The 19,372-nt window shown below is 50.2% G+C and overlaps 1 protein-coding gene across 2 annotated transcripts in view; it reads left to right on the plus strand.

Annotated features, from left to right (window-relative positions):
• LOC120940524 (polypeptide N-acetylgalactosaminyltransferase 4-like) overlaps positions 1-19,372 on the plus strand; it is a 401,853-nt gene that overhangs the window by 127,758 nt on the left and 254,723 nt on the right. For both annotated transcript variants that reach the window (XM_040353444.1, XM_040353443.1), the window contains exon 4: positions 1,467-1,656. In XM_040353444.1, the coding sequence (XP_040209378.1) occupies positions 1,467-1,656 (190 nt within the window). The remainder of the gene's footprint in view (positions 1-1,466; positions 1,657-19,372) is intronic.

The raw sequence follows: 19,372 nt of genomic DNA on the forward strand, positions 1-19,372 counted from the left end.
TAGTGTTCTAACTGTGGTTAGTTGGTATAGGTGTTATAGGAGGGAGCATTTTTAAGCATAGTGTAGCGCTACCCCCTCAGGAGCCGCTGGTTAGATTTGGGACGGCATGTTATGTTACCTCTGTGATGTGTCTAGGGATGATAATGATGATGAGATGCAATAACGGAATGTCCAAACAGCAGGGTGTTGTTTTCTGTGCTTTTATTCCTTGCCCAACATGGCAAACAGTTAACTTGAGGTAGATCGAGATAGGTTGGTGAAAGGAGAATTTGCAGATTCAGGCCTATGGATAACGGAAGCAGTCCTGCCTCCAATGGGACTTTAACTCACGTTGCCACTCCAGCCGGAGTGGGTAAAGTGTACCTGGACAGGCCGCTCACACCGACCTGGCAGCCAGAGTATAACTTAGAACTTCTGAGAAGGAACAAGTCTCTGCCACCGACTTGGCTCTAATGTAATTAGAATTAGGAACCTCTGCCACAGGCCCTTTACTTAGGAACGTAGATGATAGAGCGAATCCTCTCAGCGAATATAATTTGCCTGAATCTCCCTCAGGTAGACTTCTTGGTTTTAGGGGTCACCGACTGACAAGTTGCAGCATACAACTTCCCAGTGTTCGGCCACCCAGATCCCCGATGGATTGTCAAAGCCCTGTTGGATCACCTTGCCTCCGGGCTCACCTCAGACCGACTCCCCACCGAACAGCATAATTTGCTTGGGATCTTCCTCATGAAGTGTGTGGACCCACTGGGGCCACTTTGCAGCTTTAGTTGCTCTGGGCCATGAGGGCCCAGAGTCAGGAACTCCATGTAGCACGTGCGCCCCTGCCTGGTAGGCCATCTCGCCGGGGCCCGTGATTATGCGCACACCCTAAAGGTGGGTGCCGCACCTGGAACCAGGAACGGGCCAAGACCCCACAAAATGGCATCTGCCATAGAAATACCCTTCCCCAGCATGCCCTCGAGGGAAACACTCCTCTGAATGGCTGCTGGAGAAAGGCGCCTTCGCCTGGACCCCTCTGGCGCCACCTGCTATCCAAAGATGGAACAGTATCTTTGGAACACAGAATGAAACCGCAGGAAGCCCAGCACGGCAGAAGCCCAATTTAAATGAATAAACATGGATGAGAGCAAAATAACTCTCTCACCCCCCTCTAAATTTAACATAGCACCTGTACTGAAATTACACAGGCGCTACAGTTAGTAGAAGCCCAGAATTCTATTTTAAAGTGGAACTAAACTTAGGGGGTCATGTGCAGTAATGATAAGTTTTCCCTCCTCCAGAGGAGGAGCCAAGAGCACCAGTGGGGGACCCTAGAAATTGAGAAAGGAGACCTCTGTGCAATACCATTGCATAGAGCAGGTAACTATATAACATGTTTATAGCAACCACTTTAATGTCGCATGACATAAAAAAACATCTTTAGAGGCTAGATTTTTATTTGTTTTATTATCTTCTTTTGGTAGTATTTCTGAAGTCTCAGCTGGAAAACTATATCAGTTCCCTGGAAAGAGTACGGTTAATCAGGACAACAAAACGGGAAGGACTTGTTCGGGCACGACTAATTGGAGCCACTTACGCTATAGGTGATGTACTCACATTTTTGGATTGCCATTGTGAGTGCATTAGTGGTTGGTTAGAACCACTTCTGGAAAGGTATGTGTAGTCAGTATTGTCAATTTTGAAAGATTTAAATCTTGTTTTTAATTCGAAAAATGGTTGTGAAATGTTTTTTGTTTTGCCATCTCTGTCCCATTGGAGGGTCTTTTTACTTCCTGTCTTGTAGACACAAGAGGAAGTTACATAGTTTGGTTAAAAAAATACACAAGTCCACGTAATTCAACGATATTGCGTTATTTTAACTGACACTTGAGTTTCCGTCTATTCAGACACACAGCCTTGTTTGGCCTTGTGCCCCCCCCCCATTTTCTGTTGATAAGTTTTGATTGAAAGAAGCAATCAAATGGCTCCTGCTGCTCTCAGCCAAGCCTGTCAAAGTTGGGAGTGGGGAGAAGAGCTGCTGCAGATATGCACAGTGCTGGACCTAGATCAGGATAAGATGATTATTTGGGGGGGAGGGGGGTTGTACATAGCTGGTTGCTAAGGAGCGGGCTGGGAAGCCGACCACCATATTCTTGGCAATGGATGAGTCATCCGACGCTGTACCCAAATAAAATTTATATCCTTTTTTTTTTTTTTACACAAATGGAGCTTTCTTTTGGTGATATTTGATTACCTCTGCAGTATTTATTTTTTGCTCTATAAACAAAAAAGATCAACCATTTTGAAATAAAAAAATATTTTTTTACTTACAATGGCAGCGCTGTTTGGCCCCCGCTGTGTCCAGTCACAGTAGGAGCAGGTTGCGTGCCCCAGATCTGAACATGCAGGATCCTTTACAGGTTTGTGTTTCAGCACATGAGAGCCGCCTTACCTGACAGGAGAAAATTGGCTTTATAAACGCATGTAGGCTGCGTTTTTTCAGATGTGTTTAGGTGCATTTAGTGTTTGGATTTTTTGCACTTGAATTGACCAGAATTTTAATTTATACTGGACTTAAAATGTAATCAATGCTCAAGAAATAATCACTCCTAGTGCTTGGGCCCATTTTACGGCGTTCTGCATTTTTAATGCCCAGGAAGTTTTGACTACCTCTAAACGCTGCTGCTGCTCCTAAACCCCTCTAAAAGCCTATGTGTTCATGGACTCAGACTTTTATTGAGATTCATTCAGGGGCTTAGGCAAAAAAACAGCCCCAAATATGTCAAGTTTAGAAGCAGCAGCGTGATTGAGGCCTAAAGTGTGACATCACTGTTGCCTGAGAAAAGGGCTGTTTTAAATCTCCAAATGTTGCTCATGAGTGTGACTGGAAAAAGTTTATTTGGAGCGTCTTTGGACATACAGTATATACAACAGCACTGTTGAAGGTGTTATGAGCAGTTTTCCTGTTGCTGGTTTGTGGCTGATTTTGAAAACTATCTCTATATGCTCAAACATTGTTTTTATTTTAGAAGTAGATTTTATTTTTGTATAATCAAGTTTATTGTTTTTCCAACACATAAAACACATACATACATTCACCAGGAAGTTGTATACAAAGCAAAATGGCGACCACGCAGGGTCTCATAGACTGTAAATTCCCGTGGGGGACCATTGGACAGGCAGTACATTGACAAACAGCGCCAAGATAACAGGCACCAAACGGGTGTCTCGTGTAGAAGTCTCTACCAAGGGCAGTGCAATTGTCTATTGTGCAGTATAAGGTCGAGTTGCTGTGTCTGCTCCTTATGAAATACATGGCAGGAGCCCCAGCCCGCGGGCCGGGCAGGGGGGGGGGCCTTAGAGCCTCCATCATTCCACCCCCTGCCGCCGCCCGCCACGGGCAACCCCACGCAAGGCACTGGGACCAGACACGAGGCCATCAACGTCCCCTTGACATCAGGGGACGGCCCCGTTATCCCCAGAATTCTGTAAATCCAGCCCTGTTCCTGACCCCCCACTCGACCCCTTGGTCAGCAGCGCCATTATTAACATAACATATTAACTGACATTCCTGGGCATAACAAGATAGACTGGGGAGAGAAAGAAAAAGCAGGGAATGGGGGGGGGGGGGAAGGATAGAGTATGAAGAGAAACAGACAAAGATAGTTCAGGTGTACCTGCGATCTCTTGAGGTGCTGCTAGTTACCACAGGCCGGGCCCGGCACCGCAGGGAAAGGTCTCCTCAGATAGCTCCTCCTCGTCCAGCACAGTCGATCATATGGACATGGAGCTCTCTCCTATTCTTTTGCTAATCTGCGGGCCTTAAGGAAGGGATCTGATAGTTCTAATAAGGCGATATCTAAGCTAGAAGGGACAAAGGTGGGGTCGGTAGTGTAGTCTGACCAGGGGGCCCATATGGTGTTGAATCGTTCCCGTGTGTCACGGCAGGTCGCTATCCAATCCTCCGCTTCTCTGACTGCATTTACCCCAGCGTTCCACTCCTCCCTTGTAGGGATTGTGGATTTTTTCCAGTGAATCGGCAATAGACGCCTCGCCGCATTAATCAGGTGAGGCAGCACACTTTTCTTGTACTGTTGAATGGGGATCGTGGGGACATGCAGCAGGAAGTGTTTCGGGGACAAAGGGATCTCTACCCCGGTCACCACTTTAATCTGTTCACGTATGTCTTCCCAGAAGGGCCTGACCAAGGGGCAGTCCCACCAAATATGGAGCAGCGTACCCCTTAGCTTACAACCCCGCCAACACAACGGTGACGTGGAGGTGTAAATGTTAGCCAGGTCTGCCGGGACCCTATACCAACGGGACAAGAGCTTAAAGTTGTGTTCTCGAGTCAATGGAGGATGAATGGGTCAATTGGTATAGATGGGTAAGTTGTGCCTCAGTAAATGTCATCCCCAGGTCAGACTCCCACAGTCGAACATAGGCAGGTAGCTGGTAGGCAGGTAACCTGCGCCGTAGCTGAAGTAAGAAGACGATATAGTTCTGACACTATGTGGGCGGTAGGGGCGTCGTCGGTAAACAACCGTTTGAATGGGGTAAGTGTCGAGGGGTCCCTAATAGTGCGACCGTGGATCTCAAAGAAGTGGTGTAGTTGTCTGTATTTCCAGAAGTTCATACGGGAGCCCTGTCTACCCACCGGGAGCGCCTCATAGCTCAAGAGTTTGCCGTCTTTCATAAGTTTCCCACAACTGGCGTTCCCATCATCCACCCACGATTCGAAGAAAGACATTTGCTCACCTGGGGGGAACCATTGCAAACCCCCCCCCAGGGGGGCCAGCGGGGACACAGGGGGGGCCAAGTGGAACTCGCCATTTGTCTTATCCCAGACTGTCAGGACATGGGACGTCAGAGGGGAGGTTGTGTCGGACAACCCCCTGTGTTCCCTTGCCAACCACGGAGCGTAGGATAAGTTCCTGCCCACCAGGCTTTTTCCCAGGGGCACCCAGACCTTGGTATGGGTGTGAAAACGCCAGTTGAGGATCCTCTGCAGAGCTATTGCTCGATAGTACTGTTTGACGTCAGGAACCCCTAGGCCTCCCGTTCGCTTTGAGCGCCATAGTATCCTGAGCGCCACTCTAGATTTATGCGCATTCCATATAAAAGCGGACATCATGCCGGAGATATGGTCAAAGAATTGTTTGGGTAAGGGGATCGGAAGCATTTGTAAGTAAAAAAGAATGCGTGGCAGTACAGTCATCTTTATAATATTTACCCGACCCAACCAAGTGAAGGCCGAACGCGTCCATTTCAGGAGGTCACTTTTAACCGTGGCTAATAATGGGGTATAATTAGCTGCATATAGGGCAGGGATAAGCAATTAGCGGACCTCCAGTTGTTGCCAAACTACAAGTCCCATCATGCCTCTGCCTCTGGGTGTCATGCTTGATGCTGTCAGAGTCTTGCTATGCCTCATGGGACTTGTAGTTTGGCAACATCTGGAGGTCCGCTAATTGCTTATCCCTGATATAGGGTATCAAATCTGTCGGTCAGCTGCGCACCCAAGTAACGCATGGATGTCGTGGTCCAGGTAAAAGGGAAGGAGGCTCGGAGACCGGTGGCTATGCGGGCGGGAAGATTAACAGGGAGAATCTGATTTTGTCAGGTTAATTTTAAAATTGGACAAGGTCCCAAAGAGTTTCAATTCTCTCATTAAGTTAGGCAATGAGATCGTCGGGTTCGATAAGTGGAAAAGAACATTGTCCGCGTATGCCGAGAGCTTATGCTCTGTGTGTCCGACCTGCAGGCCTGTAATGTCCGGGTTGGCTCGCACGGTCCGAAGCAGGGGTTCTAAAACTAAAGCAAACAAGAGGGGTGACGGGGCACCCCTGTCTTGTACCATTCCTAATGGGGAATCTCGAAGATAGGGTACCGTTTACTTTGACCGGAGCACAAGGTGTTGAGTAGAGGGACAGGATCATGGTCAATAGTCGTGGGCCTAGACCGATCAATCGCAGGACCTCCGTCATGTACGGCCAGTCCACACGATCGAAGGCCTTTTCGGCGTCTGTTGAAAGAATAATATAAGATGGGGAGGTTGGGCAGGTTCGGGCCCAGTGGATAAGTTGAACTGCTCTCAGGGAGTTATCTCTGGCCTCTCGACCTACTATGAAGCCTGTCTGGTCAGGGTGCACGATACCGGGTAGGAGGTGTTTGATCCTGTTCGCTAAGATTTTTGCTAAGAGCTTAATGTCCAAATTGAGAAGGGAGATAGGGCGGTAGCTTTGGGGGACGGCGGGGTCCTTGCCCTCTTTGGGGATCACAGTAATGTGAGCAAGCAAAGCTTCTGAGGGGATGATTTTACCCCCCGCTAGGGAATTAAAATATTTGCACATAGGAGCCGCCAGGTGGAAAAGGAAGGTCTTGTAGTATGCCTTAGTGAACCCATCAAGGGCCTGGGCTCTTCCCATTAGGCAAGGACTCCACCGTGGCCCCGAGCTCCGTGGTGGTGATCGGGAGTTCTAGTGTTGTGGACTGGTCATCCGTGAGTGGGGGGAGATTAGCCGATTCAAGATACCGCCGGATCGCCTGCTGTCTGGTATCCTGCGCGTTGGGAGGAGTGTCAGAGCTCAGGTTGTATAGACCGGCGTAGTAGTCCCTAAACCCCGAGGCTATTTTGGAGGAACGCACCGCCAATTCCCCCGAAGGAGAGCGCAGCTTCTGCACGTGGGATGTAGCCTGTTGTTTCCTAATTGCCCGTGCAAGCATCCGACCGCACTTGTTCCCGTGTTCATAGAATTTGTGGGCTATGTAGCGAAATTGTTTACAGGTTTGGCGATCTAATAATCGTAAAAATAGTTCTCTCAATTCTGTCAGTTCCCTCAGGGCCTCGGGGGTGCCGTTCGCCTTATGTTTTAACTCAGCCTTCCCCAGGGCAGTGTGTACCCTGAGAAAGTCCGCTCCGTGCTCCCGTTTCAGTCTCGCGCCTTGTGAAATCAGTTCCCCTCTAACTACTGCCTTGTGGGCCTCCCATATCAGACCATCCTCCAGTCCGTCAGCCGAGTTTTCAGCAAAGTAGTGGGACAACGTGTCTGACACTCCCTTCACTGCAACTGGGTCATCCAACAGGTTGTCATTCAACCTCCACGTCCAAGCCTTGTTCAGGCCTGACGGCAAAGCTAGAGCAATAGTGACCGGAGTGTGGTCTGAGAGAGATATGTTGCCTATGGTTGCCGTCTGGAGCAGGTCCAGTGTTTTGAGATCTACATATATGTGGTCTATTCGGGTGTAAACATCATGGACTTTGGAGTAGTAACTAAAGTCGCGGTCCGTAGGGTGCAGTGTGCGCCAGCAATCGACGAGGAGGCGGGACTGAAACGTTTTCCGTAAATGCCTGAGAAAAGCGTAAGAATGCGGGGTTTTCGCATGAGAAGTGTCTAGCAGGGGGTCGGGGCTGATGTTAAAATCGCCTCCTAGAATCAACCGGCCCTCTCTAAAGTCTGTCAGTTTGTCTAAGGTAGAGTCAATAAAAGTGAGTTGGTCTGAGTTTGGGGCAAAGATCGTCGCAAATGTGTATGTCTGGCCCGCGATGCTACCCTTAAGGAACACATATCTACCTCGGGGGTCTATTTCGTTGTCCGAGGGCTGAAAGGGACAAGATTTATGTATAGCAATAGCTGTCCCTCTAGACTTGGGCGTCGGAGAGGTACTAATGAACCACTGGTTAAAGAGGTGGGTGGGCAGCCTAGGGAGGGACTGGGTGTAAAATGGGTCTCCTGAAGAAAGAGCACCTGTGTTTTCAGTCGCTTTAGTTCCCACCACAGTTTACTACGTTTGTGGGGGGAACAAAGCCCCCTAACATTGTATGAGCTTACCTTGAGAGAAGCCATGTGTGAGGTTGGGGATCGATGAGTCTAGCTGGCTGGTGACAAGCCCGGCGTGGGAGTCCGGCAGTGTGGCACACCTGGTAGAAGTAAGATAGGGGGAGCAAGGGTAGAGGTGAGAGAGTAGAGCAGAGGGAGCGAGGGAGGAAAACATAAAAGGGAAGTAAAAAATAAACAATTCGTTCAACAGTGTGACCGAAGCCACTACATACAAAACCACAACTAAAGGCCTCATCCAGGGCCCCGTCCCCTATATGGGGGGGGGGGTTCCTGGACGTCGGCCTGGGGTCCCAGCAGGGACCATCACCCCTAGAAGGGTGGCCAATTGGGGGGTACGTGAGCCAACATGGGGATGAGACGGGAATACTCCCAGCCCCGCCCACCTCACCTAACTCGGTGCACTGGGGGGGGGGAGAACCTAAGGAGTAGGCCCGTAAGGGGAAGGACCCGTCTGGCCCCTGGGAGCCAGTAGAGTTCAGAACTTGTGGTCCAGGCCAGGGTAGCGGGCAAATTCATCTCCCATAGTGTCCCGTGAGGAAGTGTATAAGGCCATACAGCAAAGATGGGGTGAAACAAAAAAAAAGGGGAAAAACAAATGGGAGAGTAAGGCACATACGACCCTAGGGCCATGTGAAAAAGCAAGGTCTATGGCTCTTCAGCCAGGGGAGCAGCAACTTAATTAGCAGCTGAAATGACTGTAGCACCATGCGGTAACGCTGGTATCTCTTCAGAAGGTAGGGTCTGCTGGAGGATCTGTGGGGCGACGGCCACGGTCTCTTCTGCGGTTTCGACGTGAGGTCGACTGCCATGGTTGAGATTGTGGCAGCCTTGGTTGCAGCTGGGCCGACCAGCCCCTCCAGTCTGGGAAATCTACTGGGTCTAGGTCCAGGGAGGACAGGAAGTCCTGAAGGTCATCCTTGGTGCGGAGTGTCAGTCTTGCCTTCCTTAGTGACTTGCAGGTAAAAGGGGAACCCCCAGCGATACGTCAGTCCTGCGTCCTGGATAGCTGTCAGCAGGGGGCGTAGTGCTCTGCGCTGCATAAGAGTGCGTCTGGAGATATCTTGGTAGAAAGCTAAATGCGAGCCATCAAAGTAAAAAAAAGGGCTTTCCACGCATCTTCTGCATGATGCGATCTTTTAGGGTGTACTTATGTAGTTTGCAAATAATGTCCCTAGGATTATTCACATCTTGGGAGGGGGGTTTCAGAGCCCTGTGCGCCCGGTCTATTTCAATAGTGGCCGTTGCTGGGAGGCCTAGGATTTCTTTGAAAACACCTTCCAGGGTAGGAATAATGTCCCGTGCCCCCGTAGCTTCGGGTAGGCCGCGGACCCTTATATTGGCCCTGCGGCTGCGGTTCTCCATGTCATCGAGCTGACAGAGCAGGGCCTCAATCTGGTGATCTTGTGTAGTACATTTGTCCTGGAGCATAGAGATGACCGGGAGGGACTCCTCAAATCTCTGTTCCAGGGATTCCAACCTCCCCCCTAGATGCGTGGTATCAGCTTTTAAGCTGAGCTATGTCCTCCTTCAGGGCCTTCTCAACCCTGTCTGCAAACCGTTCTAGGTCAGCCTTGGTGGGGAGGGAATAGATGTGGCGCCGTATGTCCATGTCATCCAGGGGGTCTGGGGCCTCTTGATCATCCTCCCTCAGCATGGGGAAGCCTGGGGAGTCCCGGGGGGAGATTCACCCGACTCCATCCCGGGGATGGAGTCGGGGATTCTTCCAGAGCCTGCGACCGGGTGTGTTGTGAGGCCTTGGGAGTCTTTGAGGCCTTCGACGCCGCCGCCATTTTTGGAGCCTCGCGGCCGCGAGTGCAGCTCCCGGCGAAGAAATCCAGCTGTCCCTGCCTGGTCCGGTCCGTCCTTGGTGGCTGGGAGGTGGACCGGTTTCGCTGGGACATTTTGGGCTGCGGATGGGGTAAGATTCTCCCTGTAGCTAATGGCAAGGTGCGGCGGTGAGACGGAGCTGAGGAGATGCACGTCCTCACTCCTCCATAGCCAGGACACGCCCCAAGTATATTTTATTTAATGTTTTTTCTTATAAGCATAAAATGAACATAACACACTTCTAACACAAAACGGCTCCTGTAAATTTGAGCAATAGAAATTGGGTTGGAAATGTTAATCTTGGTGGATCTAAGGCCCCATGCACACGAGACGTTGGTAAATGCTGGTAAACGCGTGTTAAGAGGCAGTTGGACAGCTTTTTCAACTGCCCCTGAACACAAAATTAATGTTATCCTATGTGTCCATGCACACAGTCTCGTTTATTGCTGTTTTTAGGCAGTTGTGTTTTAACCTCGTTTTTCCAGAAGCAAAAAAATGGGTTCAGACGCAAAAGTTTTCCACGTTTCAGACACTAAACGTGGCAAAGCGCGGTACCAGCATTTTTCTGCGTTTTCGTTTATAGGCGTTTTTAAAGGTGACCTATTTTTTTACATTAGAAATCTCAAAAATGATGGCAAATGATGAAAAACCATAAAAAAAACATTAAAAAATGTACTTGCATTGCATTGTGGACAATCCACAACTAGTGGCTGGTGACGTGGCCAGGTGACGTGACCAGGTGATGTGGCCAGTGGACAATCCACAACTTGTGGCAGGTGACGTGGCCAGGTGACGTGGCCAGGTGACGTGGCCAGGTGACGTGGCCAGGTGACATGGCCAGTGGACAATCCACAACTTGTGGCCAGGTGACGTGGCCAGGTGACGTGGCCAGGTGACGTGGCCAGGTGACGTGGCCAGGTGACGTGCCAGGTGATGTGAACAGGTGACGTGGCCAGGTGACATGGCAAGTGGACAATCCGCAACTTGTGGCAGGTGACATGGCAAGTGGACAATCCACAACTTGTGGCAGGTGATGTGGCCAGATGACATTGCCAGGTGACGTGGACAATCCACAACTTGTGGCCAGGTGACGTGGCAAGTGGACCAGGTGACGTCTCAGGTGATGTGGCCAGGTGACGTGGCCAGTGGAAAATCCATAACTTGTGGCAGGTGACATGGCCAGGTGACGTGGCAAGTGGACAATCCACAACTTGTGGCAGGTGACGTGGCCAGTTGACGTGGCAGGTGACGTAGCCAGTGGACAATCCACAACTTGTGGCAGGTGACGTGGCCTGTGGACAATCCACAACTTGTGGCAGGTGACGTGGCAAGTGGACAATTCATAACTTGTGGCAGGTGACGTTGCAAGTGAACAATCCACAGCTTGTGGCAGGTGATGTGGCAAGTGACACGCTAAATACAAGTACACTGCTGCTCTCTCAGCTGCTACTCACTCTGGTCTCACAAAATGGCTGAAATGGTTAAATAATACTGTTTTTTGAGCTTAGGGAGGGTCTTATGATGATTCTTATCTAAACGCTTATAAACGCAAACGCGGTAAAACGCTGTGAAATTCGCGGCAAAACAGGCGTTTTTAAACGCAGTTTTAGCCTTTAAAAATGTTTGTTCAGCAGAGTTTGCACCGGCGTCCCGTGTGCATGGGGCCTAAGGGCTCATGCACACAGGACATTATAAAAAACTAAGCTGCAACCCCACTAATAACGCCAGGAAAAAGCAGCTGTTTAAACATGCTTTTAGTAGCTTTTTGTATTGGGTCTGGTATGAATCTTTATATTTTTTTCCCATTTTGGCGCAGGGTTCCTCTTCAAGATCCTCAGCGCAGAAGTCACATCATCGTGATCCGACTTCTATTCAAATCAATGGGTTCTCATAGGAAACCATGGATTTCAACCTGTAAAAAATAAATGCTTGACACGGCTAAACACCATTAAGCAAGGTTGGTTTAGCAGCTTTTAACAGCGTCGGATGTTTACTGCTCCTGAAAGCGCAGGCTGATGTTTTTTTCTACTGCTCCTAAATGCTTATGCCTCCAAATGCCTCTGTTGGTTAGCATGCATGGACACATCAGCTAATATGGAGGGGCGTTTAGAAGCAGTTAAAAAAAAAAAAACAGATGCCCCGAACAGCAGCTGTAAAAACGTCCTGTGTGCATGAGCCCTAAAGCTGGACGTACAGATCAAAATTGACTGGTTCAGCAGAGACCACCCCAATTTCAACCCGAGTGTGACCTGAGAAGTTGATCCTTAGATAGATTTCTGTCAAATGGACACGGTGGAAAGCTTGGTTTCACTGTCGGAATACATTGTCCCAGTGGTGTGGAGGGGTTTCCTGAACAAAAAATCTGTCTATGACCAGCCCGAGAGTACCTGAGGGAGCAACCCCCGTACTTTTATTGCTAAATTCCTGAACTTCAGAGATAGAGATAAAATTATGCGTCTCTCTAGAGAGAAGGGAAACATGCGGATGGGGAATGGCCACGTGGCAGTCTTTCCAGACTTCTCAAATGAAGTCCAGAAGAAGAGGTCCCAATACCAGGATGTAAAGCAGCGCCTACGAGTGATGAAGCTAAAGTATGCAATGCTGTTCCCAGCCAGGTACGAGTGGAGGAAGATGGTCGGGTACATTTTTTTGACACCCCCGCGGCGGCTGCGGCCTGGCTGGATCGGAAAGGAAGGCAGGAGTAGCGGCGACACCGTGAGTACTGATTTGCTGGAAAAGATTTGGGGAGCTTTGTCCCTCGCCCTATTTGACCACAGGCCTGAGGCCCTGATATAAGGGCCATGAATATGCTTTAGGGGCCATGAATATGCTTTAGGGGCCATCCCTATGGTGGTATTACACACTTATGTTTGATCTCATACAAGCCTTTTCCCCCCTTTTTCTTTTTTGAATTTTTCTTAGTTGTTTTAATTTTTTGGTCTGCGGGAGATCCCTTTGTGCGATGGAAGCTGCTCCCCCCTGGCACGGAGGGGAGTCACCAGACATAACTACTGTGATATCTCCTCACCGCAATGAAAATGTTTGAGAGACACTTGGAAAATGACTGGATCTGCGGTGAGGGTACATGGAAATTTATGCTGGACAGCAGGAGGAGCGAAGGCATCTACCTTCTGGGAGTACCGTTTATTACCCACTCCTGCAACACGCGTTCAGTGAACAATCGCCTCCGTGGGAATGACTGGCTGTACATTACAGGATTGTAAGCCGAAACTAAGGCCCCGTACACACGAGGGGATCTCCGCTGGAAACGGTCCGCCGGACCGTTTCCAGCGGAGATTCCTCCTCCGGATTTAGATCCGATGGCTTGTACTCACCATCGGATCAAAATCCGCATGGAATTCATCCGCGGTGACGTGTCGCGCCGTCGCTGCGATGATGACGTGCACGACGCTGGAATGCAAGTACTTCCACACATGCGTCGAATCATTACGACGCATGCGAGGGAGGGGAGCGGACGGATTGATCCGGTGAGTCTGTACAGACCACCGGATCAATCCGCTGGACCCGATTCAAGCGGATAAATTTCTTAGCATGCTAAGAAATTTATATCCGCTTGAAATGGATTGGGCCGAGGAATCTCCGCGGATAAATATCCGCTAGGCCGTACAGACGACCGGATTTATCCGCTGGAACTGATCCGCGGATCAATTCCAGCGGATAGATCCGGTGGTGTGTACGAGGCCTTAGATGTGTGCCTCTAGTCAGAATTTACTGCTCGACGTTTATCGTTATGCTGTTTGTTTTTTTCATGTTTGGGGGTCGAATGCCTGCACCAAATTGGGGAGGTGATGGGCTGGGAGGGGGGGTTGTTTTCTATGGGCAGGGCCGCCGTTGTGGCTCTAAAAGTTTTCTAATTTATATATGTTACAGTAGAGATGTAATGGGGTTAATACTGCATATTGCCGCCAGTGTTGATGACATAGATGTATACAGCGGGTTGCTAGTGACATGTTTTACTAATGCATTGCTGGTCCAGCTGGTTATTTTCCATGAGATGGTACCATGACTTCAATTAAATTTGTGACGTGGAACGTCCGGGGTGTGAGAAACAAAATTAAACGCACAGCAGCTCTCACATTTTTGAAAGCGCAGAGAGCTAATATAATTGCATTGACTAAGACGCACGCTACGGGCCACTTGCAGTCCACTTGTTTATGAACATTCAAGCCCAGCACGAGAACGTGGGGACGCGGGTGGTGGTGGCCCTGGATACGGCCAAAGCATTCGATTCAGTCGAGTGGCTGTATCTGTGGGAGTGCCTGAGAAACTATGGGTTTGGCCCTAACTATATTAGATGGGTGCAACTCCTATATCAGACCCCCAAGGCTAGGATTTTCGTAAATGGCTGGCTCTCGGACCAGATTTCTCTGGAACGAGGTACAAGGCAGGGGTGCCCACTGTCACCGTTACTATATGCCTTGGAGGCAGAACCGTTGGCTATTGCCATTAGAATGAGCCCAGAAGTGATTGGTCTTAGAAAAGGGGATGCATGGGACAAAATAGGCCTCTATGCAGATGATACGGTTCTGTATCTGGCAGATCAGGGTCCCTCATTGCAGGCGGCGTTAAATATCATAGAGAAGGTTGGGAAATATTCAGGTTTAAGGATAAATTGGGACAAATCCCGGATCCTCCCTCTGGGTCAGTTCCCTTCACCGAGGTGTTCCCGGAGCTACCCTTGCAGAGAGTGGGAGCGATTAAATATTTGGGGGTGAGAGTTACACGGAGCCTTGGGGATTATGTCCCTCTAAACGTAGAACCCGTTTGCCATCATCAAATCCAGAACTCGGGCTTGGTCGAGACTGCCCCTAGGGGTAATGGGTAGAATTAACCTAGTAAAAATGATCCTCCTGCCCAAAATGTTATATATGATTTGGCATGCCCCCCTGTATATACCGTTGAAAATATTTAAGCAGATGGAAGCAATTCTAATTTCTTTTGTTTGGGGATCAGGGAGGCATAAGTTGGCATGGCATATACTTAAGAACCCTACCCTGGAGTGGGGGTGCTCCCTCCCAGATGTGCAGGATTATTATGTAGCGTCACAGCTGTCCCATCTGTACCATTACAATAAGTCAGAGTCACAGAAATATAGGGCGTTGGTTTGCAATAAACCGGGCAGCCCACTACACACTCCCACGCAGGCGGTGTTCAGGAGGGGACACGGAGGGTGTAGGTCATCACGATTTGGAGCGGAGATTTATGGGAAAAATGATGGGACATTGCCATTAAGAGACAGGACAGATCCCATATCCATTCCCACACTCCGTTGTGGAACAATGGTTGCTTGCCAGAACTGGACACGGTGCCAGATCCACGGCTATGGGCGGTATACGGGGTGGTGTTCCTGTCACAGATCCTAACGGAGGCTGTAGTCCTTTGCAGTATTAAGGGAAGAATTTTCGCTCCCACCACAGTTCCTGTTCAGATACCTGCAGCTCAGACACGCGCTCCAAAAACAGTTGCCCTCTATCACAGTAGACTTACAGGGCCAGATTCAGGTAGAATCGCCTATCTTTAGGCGGGCGTAGCGTAGCTCAGATACACTACGCCGCCGTAAGTTTGAGCAGCAAGTTGTGTATTCACATCGAACTTGCGCTTAAACTTACGGCGGCGCAGTGTAACTGGGCCGGCGTAAGCCTGCCTAATTCAAAATATGCTGGTTGGGGGCGTGTACTATGTAAAATAGTAGCGACCCCACGTTTTTGACGTTTTTAATGAACGGCGCATGCGCCGTCCGTGGACATTTCCCAGTGCGCATGCTCCAAATGACGTCAGCAAATCGCCATGCTTTCGACGTGAACGTAAATTACTTCCAGCCCTATTCGTGAACGACTTGCGCAAACGACCTAAAAAATTCAAATTTAGTCACGGGAACGACGGCCATACTTAACATTGGCTGTGCCTCATAGACCCAGGGGTAACTTTAAGCCGAAAAAATCCTAACGTAAACAACGTAAAAAAATGCGCCGGGCGGACGTACGTTTGTGAATCGGCGTAGCTACCTAATTTGCATATTCCTCGCTGAAATCGACAGAAGCGCCACCTAGCGGCCAGCGTAAATATGCTTAGGGAAATCTATGCTAAGAAATCTATTCTAAGAATCAGGCGCATAGATACGAGGGCGCACAATCGGACTTACGACTGCGTATCTGGAGATACGCCGTCGTAAGTCTCTGTGAATCTGGCCCACAGTCTCCACAGGTATTAAGTATCTTATTTGGATCGGATTCGACCAAACTCATTTCTAATATATACTACGCAATCCGTCACAGAAAGATAGGCAGGTAGCTAGATTCAGGTAGATGGGCGCATCTTTGTGCCGGTGTAACGCAGCGTATATGCGCTACGCCGGCATAAGTCAGAGAGCAAAATACATGATTCACAAAGCACTTGCTCTCCAATTTGCGCCGGCGTAACCTAAATTTGAAGGCGTAAGCCGGTGTAAGAGTAAGTGGATGTGAACTTATGCAAATGATGACCTGAGCGTGGAGCAGTGGATTATGCCCGGCGTATCTTCAACGGAGCATGCGCAGTGATGTCGAAGTATGAGCGCTTCCTTGTGCGCATGCTCACAACTGCGCCGGCCTAACTTCCTGGTATACGCCGGCCTACCGGCTTACGCCGAACGCATAAATACGCCCAGACTTGCGCCCGTCCGACGCAAAATTACATCCTGCTTTTTCCCCCCCTGAGCAAGGTAATTTTGCTGGTCGTTAGTTCTTGCCTCTTTTGCTGTACCAGTCAGCAGTCAGTGTATAAGCTGCTCCAGTCAGCAAGAGGAAGAAGAATTTTTCTCCCCAGGAGAGGGCAATTGTGATTGCTGCTATGGAGCAATATGATCGTTTCCTCCATGGTGCGGAGAGTCGTGATACCACCCGCACCAGGAAGCAAGAAATCCTGGACACAATTGCCACTCAGGTTAGTGCCCTTGGCAATGCCACCCGCAGCGCCAAGGACATAAACAAAAAAATCAACGACCTGAGGCTCCGTGTGCGGGAGAAGCTTACCCCATTCGTAAGCACCAGAGTGGCACGGGGGGTGGACCACCCTGCAACATTGTATTGACCCCGGATGAGGAGAAGGTCGCCCAGTGTATGCAGAGGGAGTATTTGGAGTGAGTTGAGGGCTTCGATTCCCGTGACGATACCTCAAGGACAGGTAAGTGTTTTATATCCCCTATCTGGTGTGTAGCATGTGAGGGGGTGGAAGGGAACATGTGACAAGTGTGTGGGTCCCCCAACATGTGACTGCTTTATGTCATCCACAGATGTGCAGGAGGGAGCGGGCCCATCTGTTGCCGGTGGCCGTCCCACCACATCGTCCCAGGAGCAGCCTCAGCAAGACCCCCAAGATCCTACTGTGGAGGGGAGTGTCCACACCTCTCCTCTCGAGTAGGTGGTGGAGGAGTCAGTGGACCTTGGCCAGATCGGCCTCATTATAGAGGAGTCCAGTTTTATGGCTGGGCCCTCTCACACCTCCACCCCCATGAGGGGAAGCCCCTCTGCGTTTCCCACCAGCAGGGGATCCACCTCAAGGGGCTCACCCTACACCCGATCGCAGGTGTCTTCTGCCCCAAGAAAGGCAACACGGAAGACCAGGGGTGTAGCTGTCAATGTCCAGGACCAAATAGCCCTGAACCAGAGCCAGCAGACCCTGCATATGGGGGATATAGCCGGGCACCTGCAGCAGATGGCACATAAGACTGGCCAAATATATGACGCAGTGCTGGATGGCAGTTGCAACAGTTCTGCAGTGGCCACCTGTATGGTGGACCTGGTGGCCAAGGTTGATAGCCTTACAGAGGCCGTCAACGCCAACACGGCTGCCATCCAGGAGGAGGGGAGACAGAGGCAGCGCAATCAGCGGCATAACGTGACCCGCCAGCTCAGGATGCAGGCCCAGACGAACCATTTCCTGAGCCGGATTGCCGTGGCCTTGGAGGGCAGACAGCCATCACCTGCCAGGAGTGGCCCACCTGGGGATGAGCCACCTCCAGATGTCCCACCCCCCCCACCCCAGGCAGCTGAGGAGCCAGAAAGCTGCCACCAGGCACAGCCCCCGTCAAGCAAAATAAGTGCCTTTTTTTTTTTTTCATATTATTTATCTGCTCAGGTCATGAGTTTTTTTTTTTTAAAGCACACAGTGATGAGTGCTGGCTACAGTGTGACTGGTGTGTGAATGTGGGGGGTGACACTCCTGCCAGTAAGGGGTGTCACCCTCGGTCGTTGGGGAGAAGTTATCCCCACGACCCATGTGAATGTGGTATGAATGTACAGCAACATAATTAGAGCCTTGCCGTGGCGTTGCTGCTCCCAAGTCCTGCATGGTGGACTTGGGCTAATCCAATATGATGTGGTTGTGATGTGTGTGTGCTAGGAACCACAGTGGTGTGCATGCGTACATTCTCCTTGTGCCATGATGAATGTGTGTGTTTAACGTGCAAACATGTCTTCTGTGAGGCGTCTCCTGACTGCTGCTCCCTCAGCAGACCGGCTACCCTCGGTTAGGGGGTGACTGTGTGGTTCGGGGGTCAGGTCATCATGTATGTCAATCTCCAGGCCCTTTCTCATGGCGTAGTTGTGTAGAATGCAACATGCACCGATGATCTGGCACACAAAGTTTGGGGAATACAACAGGGTCCCCCCGGACTTATCCAGGCATCGGAAACGGGACTTCAGGAGGCCAAAGGTGCGTTCCACCACTGCACGGGTACGTATCTGTGCAGCATTGTAGTTTTGCTCTCCTGTGGTTTGGGGATTCCGGAATGGAGTCATGAGATGGGGTCCAAGTGCATATGCAGAGTCACCTGGAAGGGAAAAGACAGGAGGATGTTAGTCGTACATGTGCCCCTCGTGATGTCTGCATCATGGGGGCGGACAGTCATGCCTGACACCCATGTCACTCACCAACCAGCCAGCTGTCCCCATACACGTTCTGTTCAAAATCCGTTGGGATGTTGCTTTGACGGTATATGTAGCTGTCGTGGCTGGACCCTTGGTGTTTGGCACGGACGTGCCATATGAGGCATTGGGCATTGGCTATCACCTGTACGTTGATGGAATGCCAGTGCTTACGATTGCGGTATATGTGCTCTGTGTCACGGGGGGGCCATAGTGCCACATGTGTGCAATCAATGGCCCCCACGGTGCGTGGAAATCTGGCAATTCTGTAGAAATCCGCCATTGCCTTCTGCTGCAGATGCTCCTGGGTGGGTCTGATGAAGTGGTGGGACATGCTTTTGAGGATTGCGGGGACAACCTGGTGCACACATCTGCTCATGGTGGATTGTGACATCCCAGCCACTACTCCACTTATACGCTGAAAAGATCCACTTGCAAGAAAATGCAGTGTTGCCAGGACCAGTGGCTGCACTGCATGTGCGCGGTGTGTCTTGCTGGTGATGTCATCATGCAGGGTTCTGGCTAATTCTAGGATGGCATCAGGGCTGAATCTGAAGATGCGATACACCTCAGAATCACCCATGCCAAAGACGTCCATGCGCGTGCGGTATATCCGCTCCCTCCTACGAGTCGGTGGACCCATTGGTAGTGCTAGGAGCACGCCTGCCCCTGGCATGTTGGCACACAGATGTGTTGTCCTGCAAGTGTGGGTGCTCAGCTCGTCCGTAACGCTGCTGCTGTAGCTGCTCTCCAGCTGACCTGTGCACGCCTGGTGCAAAGATATTCCAGCTTTTTGAT

The sequence above is a fragment of the Rana temporaria genome, chromosome 5 (genome assembly GCF_905171775.1).
Source record: "Rana temporaria chromosome 5, aRanTem1.1, whole genome shotgun sequence".
Classification (NCBI taxonomy): Eukaryota; Metazoa; Chordata; class Amphibia; order Anura; family Ranidae; genus Rana; species Rana temporaria.